This window comes from Astatotilapia calliptera, chromosome 12 (genome assembly GCF_964374335.1).
Source record: "Astatotilapia calliptera chromosome 12, fAstCal68.1, whole genome shotgun sequence".
NCBI classification, from domain to species: domain Eukaryota; kingdom Metazoa; phylum Chordata; class Actinopteri; order Cichliformes; family Cichlidae; genus Astatotilapia; species Astatotilapia calliptera.
The window spans coordinates 17,635,592-17,651,800 of NC_137433.1; the positions used below are offsets into that span (position 1 = coordinate 17,635,592).

The 16,209-nt window shown below is 40.4% G+C and overlaps 1 protein-coding gene across 3 annotated transcripts in view; it reads left to right on the forward strand.

Moving 5' to 3' along the window:
• Positions 1–16,209, forward strand: part of kiaa0825 (KIAA0825 ortholog) — a 116,860-nt gene that overhangs the window by 18,218 nt on the left and 82,433 nt on the right. For all 3 annotated transcript variants that reach the window (XM_080309074.1, XM_026188785.2, XM_026188786.2), the window contains 5 exons: positions 5,361–5,528; positions 7,748–7,821; positions 7,996–8,253; positions 12,308–12,585; positions 15,735–15,885. In XM_080309074.1, coding sequence (XP_080165200.1) covers positions 5,361–5,528; positions 7,748–7,821; positions 7,996–8,253; positions 12,308–12,585; positions 15,735–15,885 — 929 coding nt within the window. The remainder of the gene's footprint in view (positions 1–5,360; positions 5,529–7,747; positions 7,822–7,995; positions 8,254–12,307; positions 12,586–15,734; positions 15,886–16,209) is intronic.

Sequence of the window (16,209 nt, forward strand, 5' to 3'; positions counted from 1 at the left end):
TCATGGCTCCAGTGAAATGGCAGAAAAGAATATGTTTCATGGCCCTTGAGAATGTGTCATATGCGTGCCATTTATTTATTTTTTTCCCCATTTCCTCAGAGTGGCCACAATGGCTTTTGTGTATCACTCTTGAACAGCTCAAGGATATGAACATTTTCCTGGCACCTTCTATTGAGGAAGCACAGACAAAAATGGCTGGCTTATTGAGAGCAGCCAGCGCTTCGTGATGAAGAGTCAGTGTGATTCGCTGAGGGCTTGAAAACAATGATGCGAACAAGGGCACTAAACAAGTGGGATTTAATGAAATGCTCCCATCAGGACAATACATTCTTTCGTGTTCTTCATCCAGCCCTCTCGGTTCAAGTATGCAGAGGGAGCCAGAGAAATCTTAACCTCTATCTCACTGTCACTGCAGTGCTCATCACAAAGAGAGCCAGAAACAAAATAAGACGCAGGAAAAGGACACAAAAATACATTCAAATCGAAAGAAAAAGTTTGCGTCTTTGTAACCACAAAAAACACCACCTCCATCGTCACAACTACACATTCTTCCTTGCAGAGCAACTTAATTGAGATATCAAACATTGCTACTTTCTCTTTATGTGAAGTGCTCGGTGGCCCCTGCTGTGCCCTGGTTGGACAGCACCCATGGAAAGGGCCACAAGAGATCACAGTGTGTGTGTTCATGCTCGTGCTTGTGTCAGAGTATATATTGGTAAATCACGGCAGGAGGCCTCCCATAATAAGGCTGTCTGGGTGAGCAGTGGGCCGCAACTGACGAAGAGGACCCCAGCTGTCACAGGGCCTAGCAGCCGGTCCACAGTGACTTCATACTCTCCTTCTACCCAAATACACACTGAAAGGTGCACAGACGTACCCCAAGGCACCCATATGACCCTGCTTGACACCCTGAGAGATGAGCACACTAGGAGGCACGGGTACACAGAAAACACAAGCAGGAAGAGAAAGTATAGCATGGCAATAGCTCCATGTTAACAGTGAAGTGGAGCACTAACAGACTCATGCAGCTATACACCTATGACCACTGCAGGAAAAACTAACAAGGGAGTGTGCCAAGTCAGGTGTAGTCAGTGCTTTACTTGTACTGTTTGTTCTGCATTTAGAAGTACAATATGTGTTAACTGTGTGTTCAGGAACTGTAAACTGGGAAATGTTAACAGGTTACCACAAAGGTCAATACAGGTATATAAAGGATTTTGTTGCTACAAAGAACAGTGCTACAAAAACAAATCAAGAGTCATCATTTGACTCATGATTTTCATGGAACAAAAGAAAATGTTTGCATTTTGCTTAATTCATTGCCTTTGAATGCATTGAATGTGGAGTGAAATGTTGATCTGTTCTGATAACAGCGGTTAAAATACATGTCCTTCAAAATTAGAGTTAGAGGATTCACGTAAACAAGGCTCTAGAATTATATCCCTGTTTTTATTTAGGTGACTTTCAGGATATTAATAAAAACAAATAAAAAAAGCCTCATTGAACAAGAGGACATCTGTCTAATTTAGTATTATTCATTTTATGAACTATGTAAAGCACTTTGATTTTCCAATATGTAAGATGTACTAAAATTGCCTTGTCTTCTAAAATTACTTTTTCCTTATCTGGTGAGATTTAATGAAACCACATGTTTACATCACCTGTAGAGGGTATTGTAGGACACAGGCATCTGCACAAACATGGAAAAGTTGCCTTCACATATTGCAATGACATGATAAGAGCCTATAGTCCAGCGTGGCATCGCATAGGCAGACCACCCTCAGACGGTCGGATTTACTACAGAGAGACAGAGCAAAAGAAAGAAGAGGAATAGAGGGACAGGAGGATGAAAAAGGAAGGGAATGCTGTGCTGGAGAGAAATTAAATCAGTGGCTAAATTATTGCATGATTGCCCATTCCCCAAAGACTTGGGCATCATTTGGTAGAAAGTGTCTAATAATTGGTTTTCGGCCATGTCAGACACATGCAATTCCCCCTGCTAATGGCTCTGTTAGGAAGAACTGGGCCTCCTGGGTTAGAGAAGGACGGAAAATAGCCAGGCGGCAAAAAAGCCACCTACACCCTCATCCTTTTTTTTTTCTTCTTTTCCCTCAGATAAACGAGGGAATGAGAGAGAAAGAGAAAGATGCAGAGAAGGCGCGAGATGACAAGAAGGAAAGAATGTGTATGTGAGCAAAGAGGAAATGAAGTGGCAATAAGTGCAGCCAAAGGGGAAATGCTCTTCACCGTGAGTTTAATACATCAGACTGGGGATTTGGCAGCCCGCCACACAGCAATTGTTTACCTTTTTGCTCACTGGCTGCATCTGTTCTGTTTTGTAAACGGCACTAAACTATTCGCCCGTAAACACCGGAATCAATAACAACTGCTAAGGGAATTCCCTTATCCCGCCCCTCCCTCTCTTTCCCTCCCTCTCTTCCCCATGTTTTCATCCCTAACCACCACCCCTTTTCCTTCCCCTAGATCTCCTCCTCTCTCCCTTCTCTCTCTGTTCTCTGCCAGTCATGAGCAGTGTTTGTGTGCACACGTGTGTGCGTATGTGAGAGAGAGGACTGTGGAGATGGTGGAACCCACAGAGAAAAGTAGAAGAATGATGGCTTGCCAAAAATACCTGCTCTGTTTTTTTTTTCCTCCCACTTTTGTGTTACATTGTTGTCATTATTAAAAGATACAAACTAAAAACTGGCCACTGTAGACCTGCGGTGTTTGATTTTTCCTGGACATTTTTTCAACAATGGCACTGTTTTCGCATGAAACATAAAGATGAATAACGCGCTACTTGCCTTGAGGGCTTTTTGATAAGATGCCAACTGCTTTAATGGTTATCACAGAATATGGCTTAACATTTGTCTTTTTGTTTATAGGAGCATCCTCACTCATAAGCTCCGTCCATAATGTTATATGGAAGGAGCTGTTATACTGTATAAACATATCATTTTTGCCCTGCTTTCACCACTGGCTCCTCCTTTATTGATTCTCACTACATTGACCTTTGGTTGAACTCTTCTGGCTGCTAGTGCCCTTCCTCATTCTGCTCTATAAGACATGCCATGTACTATGCTATATGACACACCTGGGTGCTTTTAAGCACACCCTCTCCATCAAGTGGCTATGGGAGCCTTCATTTGGCCTCACTGTTGTGACAAAGGTATAATGAGGTTTAGATGGCTATGTACTAGACTGCTATGGCTATAGGGCTATTTGGCTAGGGAGACGACTATAAATACCTATATAAGCTGCGCTGCAGACCCCAATGAAAGGCTGAGGCACAGCATTGCTGAACATCAAGGTCATGCGTGCGACTATTTAGGGTGTGACTTAGTGAGCAAGTGGAGCTGTCAAAGGGTCACAGGTTGAGGGAATGAACAGAATGAATGGTAAAGAGGAGAAAGAAGCTCTGGAAAAGGTGATACTTAGACTGAGGTGGGGGTTAATGGTTGCTGTATGCCACAGAGAAGGTTAAAATGGGGCAACAGGGTGGGGATATAGTGGCAGCTTTTTAGTAGAGATGCACCGACTGGGAATTGAATTGGCCAAATTAACCAGTGTTACTGTTACTCTTAATTATACTATCGATTCTATTTATTTTGTTTTTGAGGTTGTTGATCCCTGTGCAAGCAAAACAGAGAACTCAGTATAGATATAGATAAATAGTATAGATAGTATATAGCTATTTCATGCCGAGCATAAATTCATACATGGATCGTAGATTTATGTACCACAAAATAAACCCTTTAAAAATGGATACAGTTTTGAGAGTATTCAGACAGACAGACACACGGATAATGCACAGATATAGATATTCAATAATTAAGAAGACACGCTAATGGCAATGTGACTATCAGCCACAGCCGATGTTTGGCTGATAACTTAATGCATCCCTACTTTTTAGATAATCCGGTGCAGTAACTGTGTGGTTATATCAACAACATTTCCTGGCTTGTCCGGTTGATTGTTTACTCTTGAGTTGTTGACAGCTTTAGCTCTTGATTTGCTGGTGACTTCAGAAATAGACAAGATTGGTGGTGCGTGCGTGAATGTGCAAGCTGGAGAACGAGACAGGCACATGGGTGTCAGCCAGGTCACGCGTGTACACATGCAGCATGATGTAGTCTCTCTAGCACAGACTCCCACTGGACCCCATTACAGAGGAGCTGCTAAGCTGCAGACCCATGCAGCTTAATTACACACACATGCACGCGCTCACACATATACATGAACGTAAGCAAACACACCAAATTACACATCTGTTCACTTGTGATTTCACACAGCCGCGCGCACACACACACACGCACGCACATAAATATATGTATAGACGTAGACTTGGAAAAACAAAAAAATTTGAGGTCAGAATTTTTATTCCATGAAGGCCATAGAAATCCGGTTGGTGTGTGACAATTGTCTTGCACGACTGACATGTGCAAATGTGCATTCGAGCACCTCCTGCAAATCAAGTTATTCATAATGGCCTGCGTTACATGCTCGTAAACAAGTGTGCGCACACCCAACAGATACGAAAACACACAAAAACTCATCGACTCTCATTTATTAACACTCATATAAACATACACAAGTGCCCACACACAGCACACTGAGTCAAACCTCATGCATGATTAAACCAGGCATCCTTGGGGACAATGTGTTTTCATATTGTCAGATTTTGTTTAACAATATGGCAAAATTTCATTAGGATTCAGAGGCAATAATGTTACAATTATTGGAAAAGGACCCCCCTCTTCTTCCCGTCTCAACGCTCAATCATCTCCGAGCTTTCAGAGTCAAGGCTAATACCGAGCTCTTCCATTCCCAAATGCCTTTGCAGTGGAGGAGCTCATTTAAGCGGACACACAAAAGTATTTGTGCATGTGTCTGGGAGTATGGCAACGCATCTCCTAGCCGCCCATTCTCCAGCTTAATGCGGAACATCCCCTGGGTGATGGCTTTGGCAGCCTCCAAAATGGGAAATCCATATTTGCCAAGGGGGTCATCGGCGGGTTATGGGGAGAAAAGTTTTGTGCTGAGAGAGAGGGATGTGCATGTGTGACTTCTCTGGGAGCAAAGTTTTGCATATTTTTTTCGCTGTCTCTTTGTTTGTGCCGTGTTTTGGGAAAACATGAATGGGTCGATATTTATAAGAGGTGTTGTGCGAGGCAAGACTTGTGGAGGGTGGTGTTTTCCGATGAGTGCATGTAGGCGGGGAGGTTGGGTTGAAAACCCATTTTCATGAAAATGTTTATTCCTTTACTGAACTATAAACTGTAGTGCATCTCTTTGCTAGTCATGCATTCCTAAGCATGCACACTGTTTATTTGATCTCTTCTCTTTTCCCCCCTTGACAGCACCACTGGAGCTTCCCACGAAAAGTCGGAGCTTTAGTTTGACCTCCCACCAGTTGAGGGCATTAACCCAGCTGGCTTGCACCCTGCTGGGATTTGAGAGCGATGTGAAGGAGCTGGTCACTAACACGATCTTCATTGACTGTACAGGAGACACTCCTCCTATAAAAGGTAATCAGTTACTCAAAAATGCACACATGTATCTATCTATAAATGACAGACAAAAGTAAAAAAAAAAAAGAACTCTTGACCTGAACTATGAGGAGATTTGGTGGCTCTTTCATGCCAAGGGCAACATTTTGCTAGAACGATTTATGTCTACATGTCTCCACAGTATGGAGGGTCACAGCAAATCAAAACAATGATCACAGTTGGCCTCTCCCAAGATAACAGTGCTCCAATTCATAGGGCATGAGGTTTCAGTCAGGGGCTTACTAAGTATTAAAGCATGATGTAAAAATGACTGAACACCTACAGTATGGGGGATTTTGATCGGACTTTTTAGACAGTGTCTCCTTCACCATCATCAAACCTAATATCATGCAATATAAAGTGCTTTGATACAACAGAACTGATATATAAATGCCAATCCATTTCCATTTTCAATAAACTCTTCATATACTTTGACTAAGACGCTTGGTAAGTTTTTGTTGATTTGTTGTTTTTTATCTTTGAAAATTATTATTGGTCTTGTGTGTTCTTGTTAAAACAAATATCAGCCAATCACTAGACAGCAGTGCATATAAGGAATGTGACCTCCTGAAATTCATAATGAGCTCCAGAATGGTGGAAAAAAGGCGATTTAAGTGACTTGGAATGGTTGTTGGAGCCAGGCAGGATGGTCCAAGTACTTCAGAAACTGCCGTTTATACTATCTAAACAGCCTACCTGAGTATTGTTGCTGACCATGTCCATCCATTTATCTTCTGACCGCTACTTCCAGAAGAATAATGCACCAAGTGATGTTTTGACAAAGCTCAATTAATCTCAAACATTTTTCTTGAATACAATAATGAGTTGACTATGGTCAAATGGCCTCCACAGTCACCTGTGGGATATCGTGGAATAGGAGATTTGTATCATGAATTTTCAGCCAAGAAGCCTGCAACAGCCATGTGATGCTGTCAGTCAATGTGGACCGAAGGAGGAGGAATGTTTCCAGCACACTGTGAAATCTGTGCAACGTAGAATTAAGCCACAATTAAGGCAAAAAAAAAAAAGGGCTAGGCATCTGGTACTAGCAAGGTGTACCTAATTAAGTGTAAGTGTCTGGTGAGTGTACAAGATTATGTATCTAAAAATAAAATCCTCTCTTTAAATCAGTGGTCAAACAAGGACAACATAATTCCTTTTAATACCTTTAAATTCATAGAATTCACAGAAAATTGAAATAAATGCACACACACACACACACACACACACACACACACACACACACACACACACACACACACACACACACACACACACACACACACACACACACACACTGTTACTTACTTGTTCTTTCCAAAAGTCTCGAGTTGTGTCTGAAGAAATGTGTTATTTTAGTTGGGAATTATCTGGGGTGTTATATAAGCCTTTAGTATCCCTTTCCTCTCTCCCCTTTGAACTGCTGCTGCGGAAATGTTAAATGAAAGCTTTTGGTGCATGGAGTAATTTCCATAAAGGTTACATTTACAAAAACAAGACTTGCAGAAAGGCTCAATTTACAGGGAGGTAAACAGCCTTTAAAGGGCAGTTATCCAAATCATTAATTCCAGGCAATCAAACAGCTTAATTACCAGAAATTCATCAGATGGGCTTAAAGGTCAAAGAGTGATGCGCTTGCTGCTTCCTTCTTCTTCCATTGCATGCGGTCTTGTTCAGCTAAATTGCCTCGCCTGGGGTCTTACTCTTCGCCTTCTGATTAGGAAACTGTGGCCTTGATGTTCAGGCTTTTTAATTGCAACCCTAACCCAACATCCTGTACGCTTGTCTTCATGTCAGCCCCTCCTACACTCCCCCTTCTTCCCACACAGGCTCCCTTCATGGAATTACCCCATTTAAGGCTCATACTATCTGGGTTCAAATCAAATTTAAACCCCAAATTTAGACTTTTAAAGCAAATGCCAGTGGCAATTTTTTTCTACTCCATTTGAGGCATGTGCATTTATACTTCTCATGTTGGCCAATAGGGAAATAACAGTATACTTAATATAGACGTAGTCATTCTAAATAATCCATAGACTTGAAAGATATTACAGATTATCGCGATTCATTTTCAAACCAGGATTTTTCTGAAGTTTCATTGTCATTGTTGATAACTTGTAAGTTTGACTGAGCTGTTTCCTAGTCACACTGTAAAATAAATCTCTTTAAATTGATCAAAAACGTTATCGTGCTTTTAGGCATCTTGAAAAAAAGCAAAAAGGATTCAGACAACACAACTGAGAGCAAGAAATCCACCACAGAAACAACAAAGGTACAACTTTTACATGTTTCTTTATCATTACAACTATTTCATATCATGCGGGCATATTAACTTTTTTTTAGGATTGCAAACAAGCAGTGTTTTATAGCAGTGAAATGAACAGGTAAAGTATTCCTTTCACCATTCAGACATTAATTGGCTGTTGGCTCATTTCCTGTTTGCCAGGCAAAGGTTCTGGAGTTCAACTGGAGGTCAGCATTCAAGGGACTAGTCCCTCACATGGAGCATTGCGTAAAGGTGGTGCTGGATAATGTCTGTGCTAAGAATCTACAACAAGAAGACGAACTGCATTCTTCTGGACATCTCTCTGTCTCCCTGAGCCTGATTACTAGACCCACCTTCACCACTGCCAGCAACACACATCTCAGAGAAGACACATTCTCCTCCTACTCAGAGGCAGAGACTCCCAGAATGATAGCCAAGGTACTCTTGCACATAGTGTCGAGTAAACCGATGTTTAATTGTAATTTGATTTAAGTACATTTGCTTCAGGGCAGTCCTTAAGTAGCTCTAGTTATTAGTATGTAGTTATCCAATGATTCTTGTCACACAAGCCGTGCTGGAGGAATGTTTGGTTTTACTGTAGATCAAATTAGCCCACTAATACAGTGCAGGGCCTTAATCAAGCAAAAGTAGAATTTCTCCTGTGGTTACTCCTGTTGTCTTTAAGAATAATTTAAAAAAGAAAATAAAGGTGCAGACAGGCTGGAATTTAACTTCTGAATTCTCCTATTGTTAAATACCCCCATTGCTCTCATTATAGAGATAGATTCCTCTTATTAACCTTTCCTTATATCAAGTCCTTTCTATCATTCAGTACCAAATAGCACTAATTCAGAACCTTATTCTCTCTCCTTTAGTCAATTATTTTGTGTACTAAATGTGTAAAACTCAGCTGTTGTCAAACGTGCAAAAAAGGAAGACATACATGAGTCTAATGCGTAGGTTTGTTCTATGAGCAATATCTGTACAAGGCCCTCATTGTCGTGCAGTCTTGTGTGCTAGTTCCTTTTGCCATACACAGTGGACTCACTGTCCTCTTCACCCAGAACAATGCAAGTCTCCAAACAATACCTAGACCCAGGGAGAATAATGTTGTTTGTTACCCTAGCAGAAAGGTCTCTGTGCAAAAGAGGGCCCGAATGATTTGGGCATGACACCTTGAAAAGTTTCCTCGAAAAAAGTCATCAGTATTACCAGAGTTCTCTAAAGACAAAAAATAAACAAACAAAAAAAAACATTTAACCACTATGTAGGTTAGATGGGATGTAGAGAAAGGTGTTGAAAGTGGAAAGTGGAGGGTATATGGTGCACTAATGATCTAGGGATGTATTATGAAGGCAAAGAGGCTTGGTTAGTGAACAGAATAAAGCAGGATAAGCAGAAGGGGTGAGAGAGGGCCTGAGAAATGGCAGGGAGAGGTGAAGCAGAAACCAGAGATTGACTTTTCTCCAAAGGTAAGGCTGGTGTCTAATGTGAGACAAGGTTTAGAATTTAACTCTCTACAAAAGGATCTCCAGTGTGGCCAGCCACATACACACTGTCACTATGCTGTTTTTTTCCTCTTTTTTTTCCACTTTCGCTTTTCTTCATTTTCTCTGCATTTTTAAATTTTTCCGAACAACTTTTCAGGGAGTTCTACCTGAAACTTTCCCCAACTCACATTCATCTTCCTCTCAACTACCCACCACTCTCCCCTACACTGAGCACTATTCAGACTCTTATCATTACTGCCTCACCTTTCTTCCCTCCTCCCACTCTCTCCTCCCCTAACCCTTTTACACTGACAGTATTTGTGGCTCTCACTGCTAACGAGTGTCAGAATTTGTCTGTACTCAGGACCTGTACAGCGTAGTTATGTGTAGGTCAACGTTTCAAAGATGAGTCTTTCAGCCCAAAGGTTATACATGCATGCATTTGAATTCAATAACACTGAGCTAAAAAGATATTCAAGACAAATACATATATGTGTGTATGTGTGTGTGTGTGTGTGTGTGGGAGGGGTGGTATATGTGTTTATACACACATACTCTATGTGTTTGCTCGAATATGCTTGAACATGCTCTAGTGTCTGAGAAGAGCAAATTTACTTTTTACAAGACAAAACCTTGAAAATTGCCGGTAGAAAGATATTATGATAGATCAATATTTCTCACATTTATATTCATTTGTTCATACCTCAGTCCTCACTTTTTTATCTGAACCCACTTTCCTCAGTCTATATTACCATAAATATGCAGGTTGCAATGATACTGTTCATCCATCACAGTACTTGATGATGTACTTTTATTATTGGCAGATAGATGAATTACAAACAGTCTGCTTTCAACAGCTGTAACTCACCCTCCTGTCAGAACCTGGGATTGAACTCTCCTTGTTTTACTAGACCCTTCTAACCTTCATGCCAGCTTTCTATTATAGCAGCAGAAGTGCCTTTTCTGTATTCAGACTTTAGCGAAGCCCTCACCTGCGTGTTCATTTCTTCACTTGTCTGTCTACTCCACATTCTGCACACACATAAACAGGGCTTGCTAGCACTTTATAAAATCTCTTTCACCTTGCTGCAATAGTCCTGGTGGGATCACACGCTTTGATCTTAGCTAGTTAAGGTTTCAGACTGACTTCAACTGGCTTCAGTGTGTGAGTGTTTATATGTGTGCGAATACTGTATTTGTATGCTTCTTCAGGATCTTTCCATTATGCTCCTTTTTTCTCCCATCAAAGATAAGCTCCTAATGACAACATTCAGTCCTGTATTGACTTAATTGTCCAAGCGGTCATTGTTTGCCGGCCCCACAGAAAGCTTTTATCGAGAAAATTGTTTGAAGAGATTGTTAGATTGTCAGCTGCAGACACACTGTTAGCTGTAACAGAAATAGAAATGCTGAACTTCTCAGTCCTCTCCGACAGCTAGTCAAGTAATCCCGTGACTGTAGAAGCAGGTGATTCACACTATGACTGACTGATTGATTAAACTGCAACTGAGTGTTATTTTCTTTCTTCAGTGTGACCTAGATAAATAGATCCAGCAGATATGGGCCTTGTGCTATGTTTTAAGGCTTCTACTGATCCACCTGGCTCATAACTTAAGCATATGCATATTTTAGGTCTATACATTTGGATTCACAAATACAGCTGTGTAAGAAGTTTTCACAGTAATGTAAAAAAATTGACATTTGATTAATTTATCAACAGCATAAAAGCAGAAGTTTTGCTGGTTTGATTCGTACAATGCCAAGAAGGAAAGATATCGACAATGACCTTAGAGAAGCAGTTCTTTCTGCCCATCAATCTGGGAAGGGTTATAAGGTCATTTCCAGACAATTTGAAGCCAATCATTCTGCAGCGAGAAAAACTATTCACAAGTGGAAAACATTCAAGACAGTTGCCAGGATCTTTCCAGGTGTGGAACTCCCAGCAAATTCACCCCAAGGTCAGACTGTGCAATGCTCAGAGAAACTGCAAAAAAATCCCAAGAGCTACATCTCATGTTAAATGTTAAAGTTCAAGAAAGTACACTAAGAAGAAAACTGAGTTTTTCTTGTTTGGAAGCGCTACCGGGAGAAAGAATCTTTTCTCTGAAAAGAAGTGGCGCCACATCTTAAGTCAAATGCAAAGTTGCATTTGAACAAACCTCAGCACTCCTGGAACAATGATAGACAAGACCAAGATGATTGACCATAATGCACAGTACCACATTTAGTATAAACTATGTACAGAATATGAGCACAAACTTCTTGTACCATGTGTCATACATAATGGTGGAGGTGTAATACCTTGGGCTTGTTTTGCAGCCACAGGACCTGGACACAATGTAATCATTGGTATACATAGGACTTCATGGTCAACTCAAAATTTTCTAGAGTCAAATGTGAGGCCATCTGTCCAACCAATAAAGCTTGGCCGAATTTGGGTCATGCATCAGGACAATGATCCTAAGCCCAGCCGCAAATCTCCAACAGAAAAAGAAACTATCAGTGCGTTGCAATGGCCCCAATGAAAGATCAGAACTCAACCTGATTGAAATGCTGTGGTGCGTCTTTATTGGGCCAAGCTTCTTTCCTGTCTGACTTCCACCTCCTCCAGTGTGTTGTAAAATTTGTATTAGATTGTGACTACGGTGATTAACAATGTTATAAAATATGACTGATGTTTTTTTGTTTGACCTAATGCTGTGAATTTTTAACAGCAAAGTTGATGCCGAGTTCATGTCCTCAGATATTTGTATTCATCGTTTGCACTTGTCACTGTTTTCAGTAGTAGGCAAACACAAGATAAATGCCTGTGTAATACTCAGCTCAGTCTTGAATCCTTGTCATTCTGATCACTTCTCACAAATGTTCCATTATTTACATTTAATGAGGTCTATTTTTACAGTTTTTTTTTTGTTTGTTTTTTTGTTTCCTCTTACTGACAGATTTTCCCTCTGTTACTGAAATCATCTTGCCTCATGTTTGCGATCTCTCTCCCCCCTCAGTTTTGCGGAGCAGTCATGTCTGAAATGGATGCCTTACTACCACTGGCAGCAGCCTGCAACGAGAGCTCTCTTCTGCAGGTGCGATCAAGCTTTATAGAGTCATGTGGCAGAGCAGCATTTGCCATGTTGGGTCGTTTGCAGGAGAGGGCCCTGGAGGTACCATCCTCTGCTCCCCTGAAGAACTTGCATGCTCTACTGGCCACTTGCATTTATGTGCACCAGCGACTAGAGCACTACAGTGCCAGGCTGAAGGATTCCAGTACTGCTGCAGCTAAAATGTAAGTAGTGTGTTTCCAGATGTTTATGGACATTTACAGTTATTTTGTTTAAACTTCACGCAGCTGAATTATTTATTTGCCTTGCTCCCATGCTTTGTCTTTTTCCCAACTTTTTTAGACCTGGTGACTGCCACGGCCAGTGACATTATGTCTCCTGGTTTCCATTTAATTCCTGTTCTCATGAATGCTATATCTGTGGAATGCTTTGAGGGCTTTTATTTTAATTTGGCACAGACAATTACTTGGGCTAAAGGAAGAGCTGATAAGAGTTTGTTGGTCAAAGGTCGCTTGCAACTTCAAATCTGTACCATTTTTATGATTTCTAGACCTTTAGGAAATTTGACAATATCTGGCACAAACACTCACTTGGACTCAAGGCTGAACTCATTAGAATATGTTGGTCAAAGGTCAAGAGTCAAGGTCACTGTAAACTCACAAAACATGCTAATTATGACTTTCACATGAAATTTCACACATTGGTCTAACAGGATAAACTGATGAAATGATGGCCTTTTGCATTTAAAAGGTCAAATGTCAGCTTAACTGTGGCACCGTAATGTTCCACAAAAAGACTTTACTAGTCATTATTCAACTGCATAACTCAGGAACACATGGGGAGAATGTGATTATATTTTACTTCTGATTTGATCCTAAACTTGTCACAGTTATCTTTGGTGATTCCTTAGTGGATTGCTTAAAAACTAAACAAACGGAAACTTCACTTATAGACACAGGCAATGCTTTACTGTGGCAAAGTAATTCTAAAACGACTCTCAAAATATCCAGTGTTGATTCTAGAAACCTATGGGCCCTAGGCCCACCCAACCAAGTGTTCATCACCATTATATTAAAGGAAGTATATTTATACACTAACACATTAATAATGTCATTTTCATAGCTTTCATGTTACAAAATTAGCATTACTCAAATTCAACTTTTGAATGTTGTTCTTGGACGTACACATTACATTTGATAGCCTTGACTGTCTACTCAAGTTTTTACATAATGAAAATATGTCTTTTTCATTTTCAGAAAACCATTAAACCTACATAACAGATTTGGAAACTACAACAAAATGCACACACCACACTGCACATACATTCAATTATATTGGTGTAATTATTGTGCTATAGACTGATCTACCGAGGGAAATAAATATCACCTGCATGACCCATCTTAAGTATTCGGGCTGAGGTGCTTGTGTGAGATTTAATGGTACATGGCCCTGTCCATTGGCCTCTCAATGCGGTGAAGTCGTCCTGTACCATTAGCAGGAAAAACAGCCCCAAATAGTAATGTTTCCACGTCTCTCCTTAACTGTGGGGATGGTGTTCTTTGGGTCATGCTCAGCATTTCTTTTCTTCCAAACATGGCAGGTTGAGTTGATGCAAAAGAGCTTCAATTTGGTTTTTCTCCCAAGCCTTCTCTAAATCAGTTTATAACTTTTATGTAATGCATTTTTTTCTGGATTTTTGGTTGATATTCTTGTCTTTCTCCATTAAAATGAAACTAGCGTAACAATTACACACTGTTCATTCCTTTGTAATCGAGCAAAGTTACAAATTCAGCAGGGGATTAAATAATAATTTCCCTCAGTGTATAGCACAATAATTACACTAATATAATGTAGTAATTTAGAGTACACTTGGCTCTAAATTTCATAACTTATCATCCATAGCTCAGGTGGAGACAGCGTTTAACAAAGAAAAGTGGCAGAGACCATGTTTATTTCAATAACAATGTCTAAAGCAAAGCTGAATGGTGATAAAGTATCTATTCTGTAACTGCTAGATTCTAATATCTGGTTGCTATGCTAATAAGACAATCCTGACCCCTGGCCATGCGCAATCTGCCCCGCTCTGCTAGCTAAATAAACCAATATTAAAACAAAGTAAACAAAGAAATAATCTGCATTTAGCTCTTTAGCATTGTATTTGATGACTATCTGCTCCACTTACCACTGCCTTGTTTTTTCTTTTCTTTCTCCTTTTTCTTCTTTCTGTTTTCCACTCTTAGAAGTATAAAATCATATCATTGATCGTAATAGCTCTTCTTCATTTTCCTTGTGATTACATTTGTTCAAGCAGAATCGTGCATGCCACTTGCAACAGGAGTGGAGTTAGGTGGGGCTCCCTTTAGAGAGGTCAGGTTTCTCCTATACTGCCATTCCCAACTTTGCACATTGCTATCGTTGTAGTTAACTGTCTGTCAGCCCTGAGGGGCCCCCCACCGGTCTGGGGCCTGCCTTACCTAGCAGTTGCCTGTCTTGCCTAGTTGCAAGCAGCATCTCTTAAAGTATCAGCAGTAACCATTAGCAGCTGACAGGCAGCTTTGCAGATCTATATTACAAGGATTTGCACCAGAAACATAAATCACATAGCACTACTTGCTCCAGCTACCTTATGTAAAATACATTTTCTTTTTTTTTTTTACCCTAATTTGAAATAAAAGATAAATATTTAGTGTGTTAATCAACTGAAGCAGTGGATGAAGAAGATTTCTTCCAAATTTAGAAACTAGGAAATTTAAAATGATTCTTGAAAGTCAAAGAAATTCTAGATGAACAGAGGGTTACCAGAGATAACGACAGAGGGTAACAACACCCACAGTATCTGCACCTGCTAAGTTTTTCCATCCATTTTCTTCAACATTTTCATGCCCCTTATCACCCCCTTAAACTGCTCTCCACAGATCTCCTTTAAAAACATCCTTGGTGCTGTTTGTGCTCCTGTTTTCCCACCCTTGGCCCTTTACCCCTGCACTCCACCTGCACTTGCATGGTACCCCATTTGGTCATAAACCGCCTTCCTCTCTTTACACCATTAACTCCCCCCTGGTTTTAAGTCCCCTCTCTGGAAAGTATAAAGGCAGGTGGATTTAAAGGGTATGAAATGTCACACTGAACTTTTATAATAAATCATCTATTCTTTCATCTAATCATTTCACCCGTGCCATTGATAGCTCCCAGTACATAAAAGACAGCTCTTAATTATCCATATGCATTACAGGATTCTGCACTGTTGAACTTGTTTACCCTAGTAAACCTGTTTTGTTTTGTTTTTTTTGTTTTTTTCATTTAATATGCTGTGTGTATTATATTATGTGTTTTCTAACATTACCTTTAAAGATGTTTCTTCATCTGTGCCTAGAACCCTGACCCCACTACCTGTGCAGAAATACAAAGATACAGTCGAGGCCATGAGAGAGCAGTTGACCAGCTACTGTATCCAGGCTTGTTATACATGCATTCTTCAGGATGCAGAGAGCCACCACTGGGCTGACCCTAAACCTTTCTATGAGGTAAAATCGCTATATGATTAAAAACAAACAACTAAACAAAACAAATGTGTTGTGACACACTTCTGTGAGTTTTATTTAAGTGTAAAACAGCTCTAGTGTTGTTGTGTGTTGATTTGATTTCTTTTATTGCAAAAATTTCAATGCCAGTGTCTTAGGAGGCTTGTTGGATAGATTTTGAGGAACTCTAGGAATTACACCCTAGAGCTTTCTTGTTTCTTCTTTTCATTCCCACAATACACCTTTACCTCCCACTCTCCCACTTCTAACTCAGTCTTCTACTCTGAGCTCCCTGAGAACATCTGTGGCTTCCATGCTGCCCTGGGG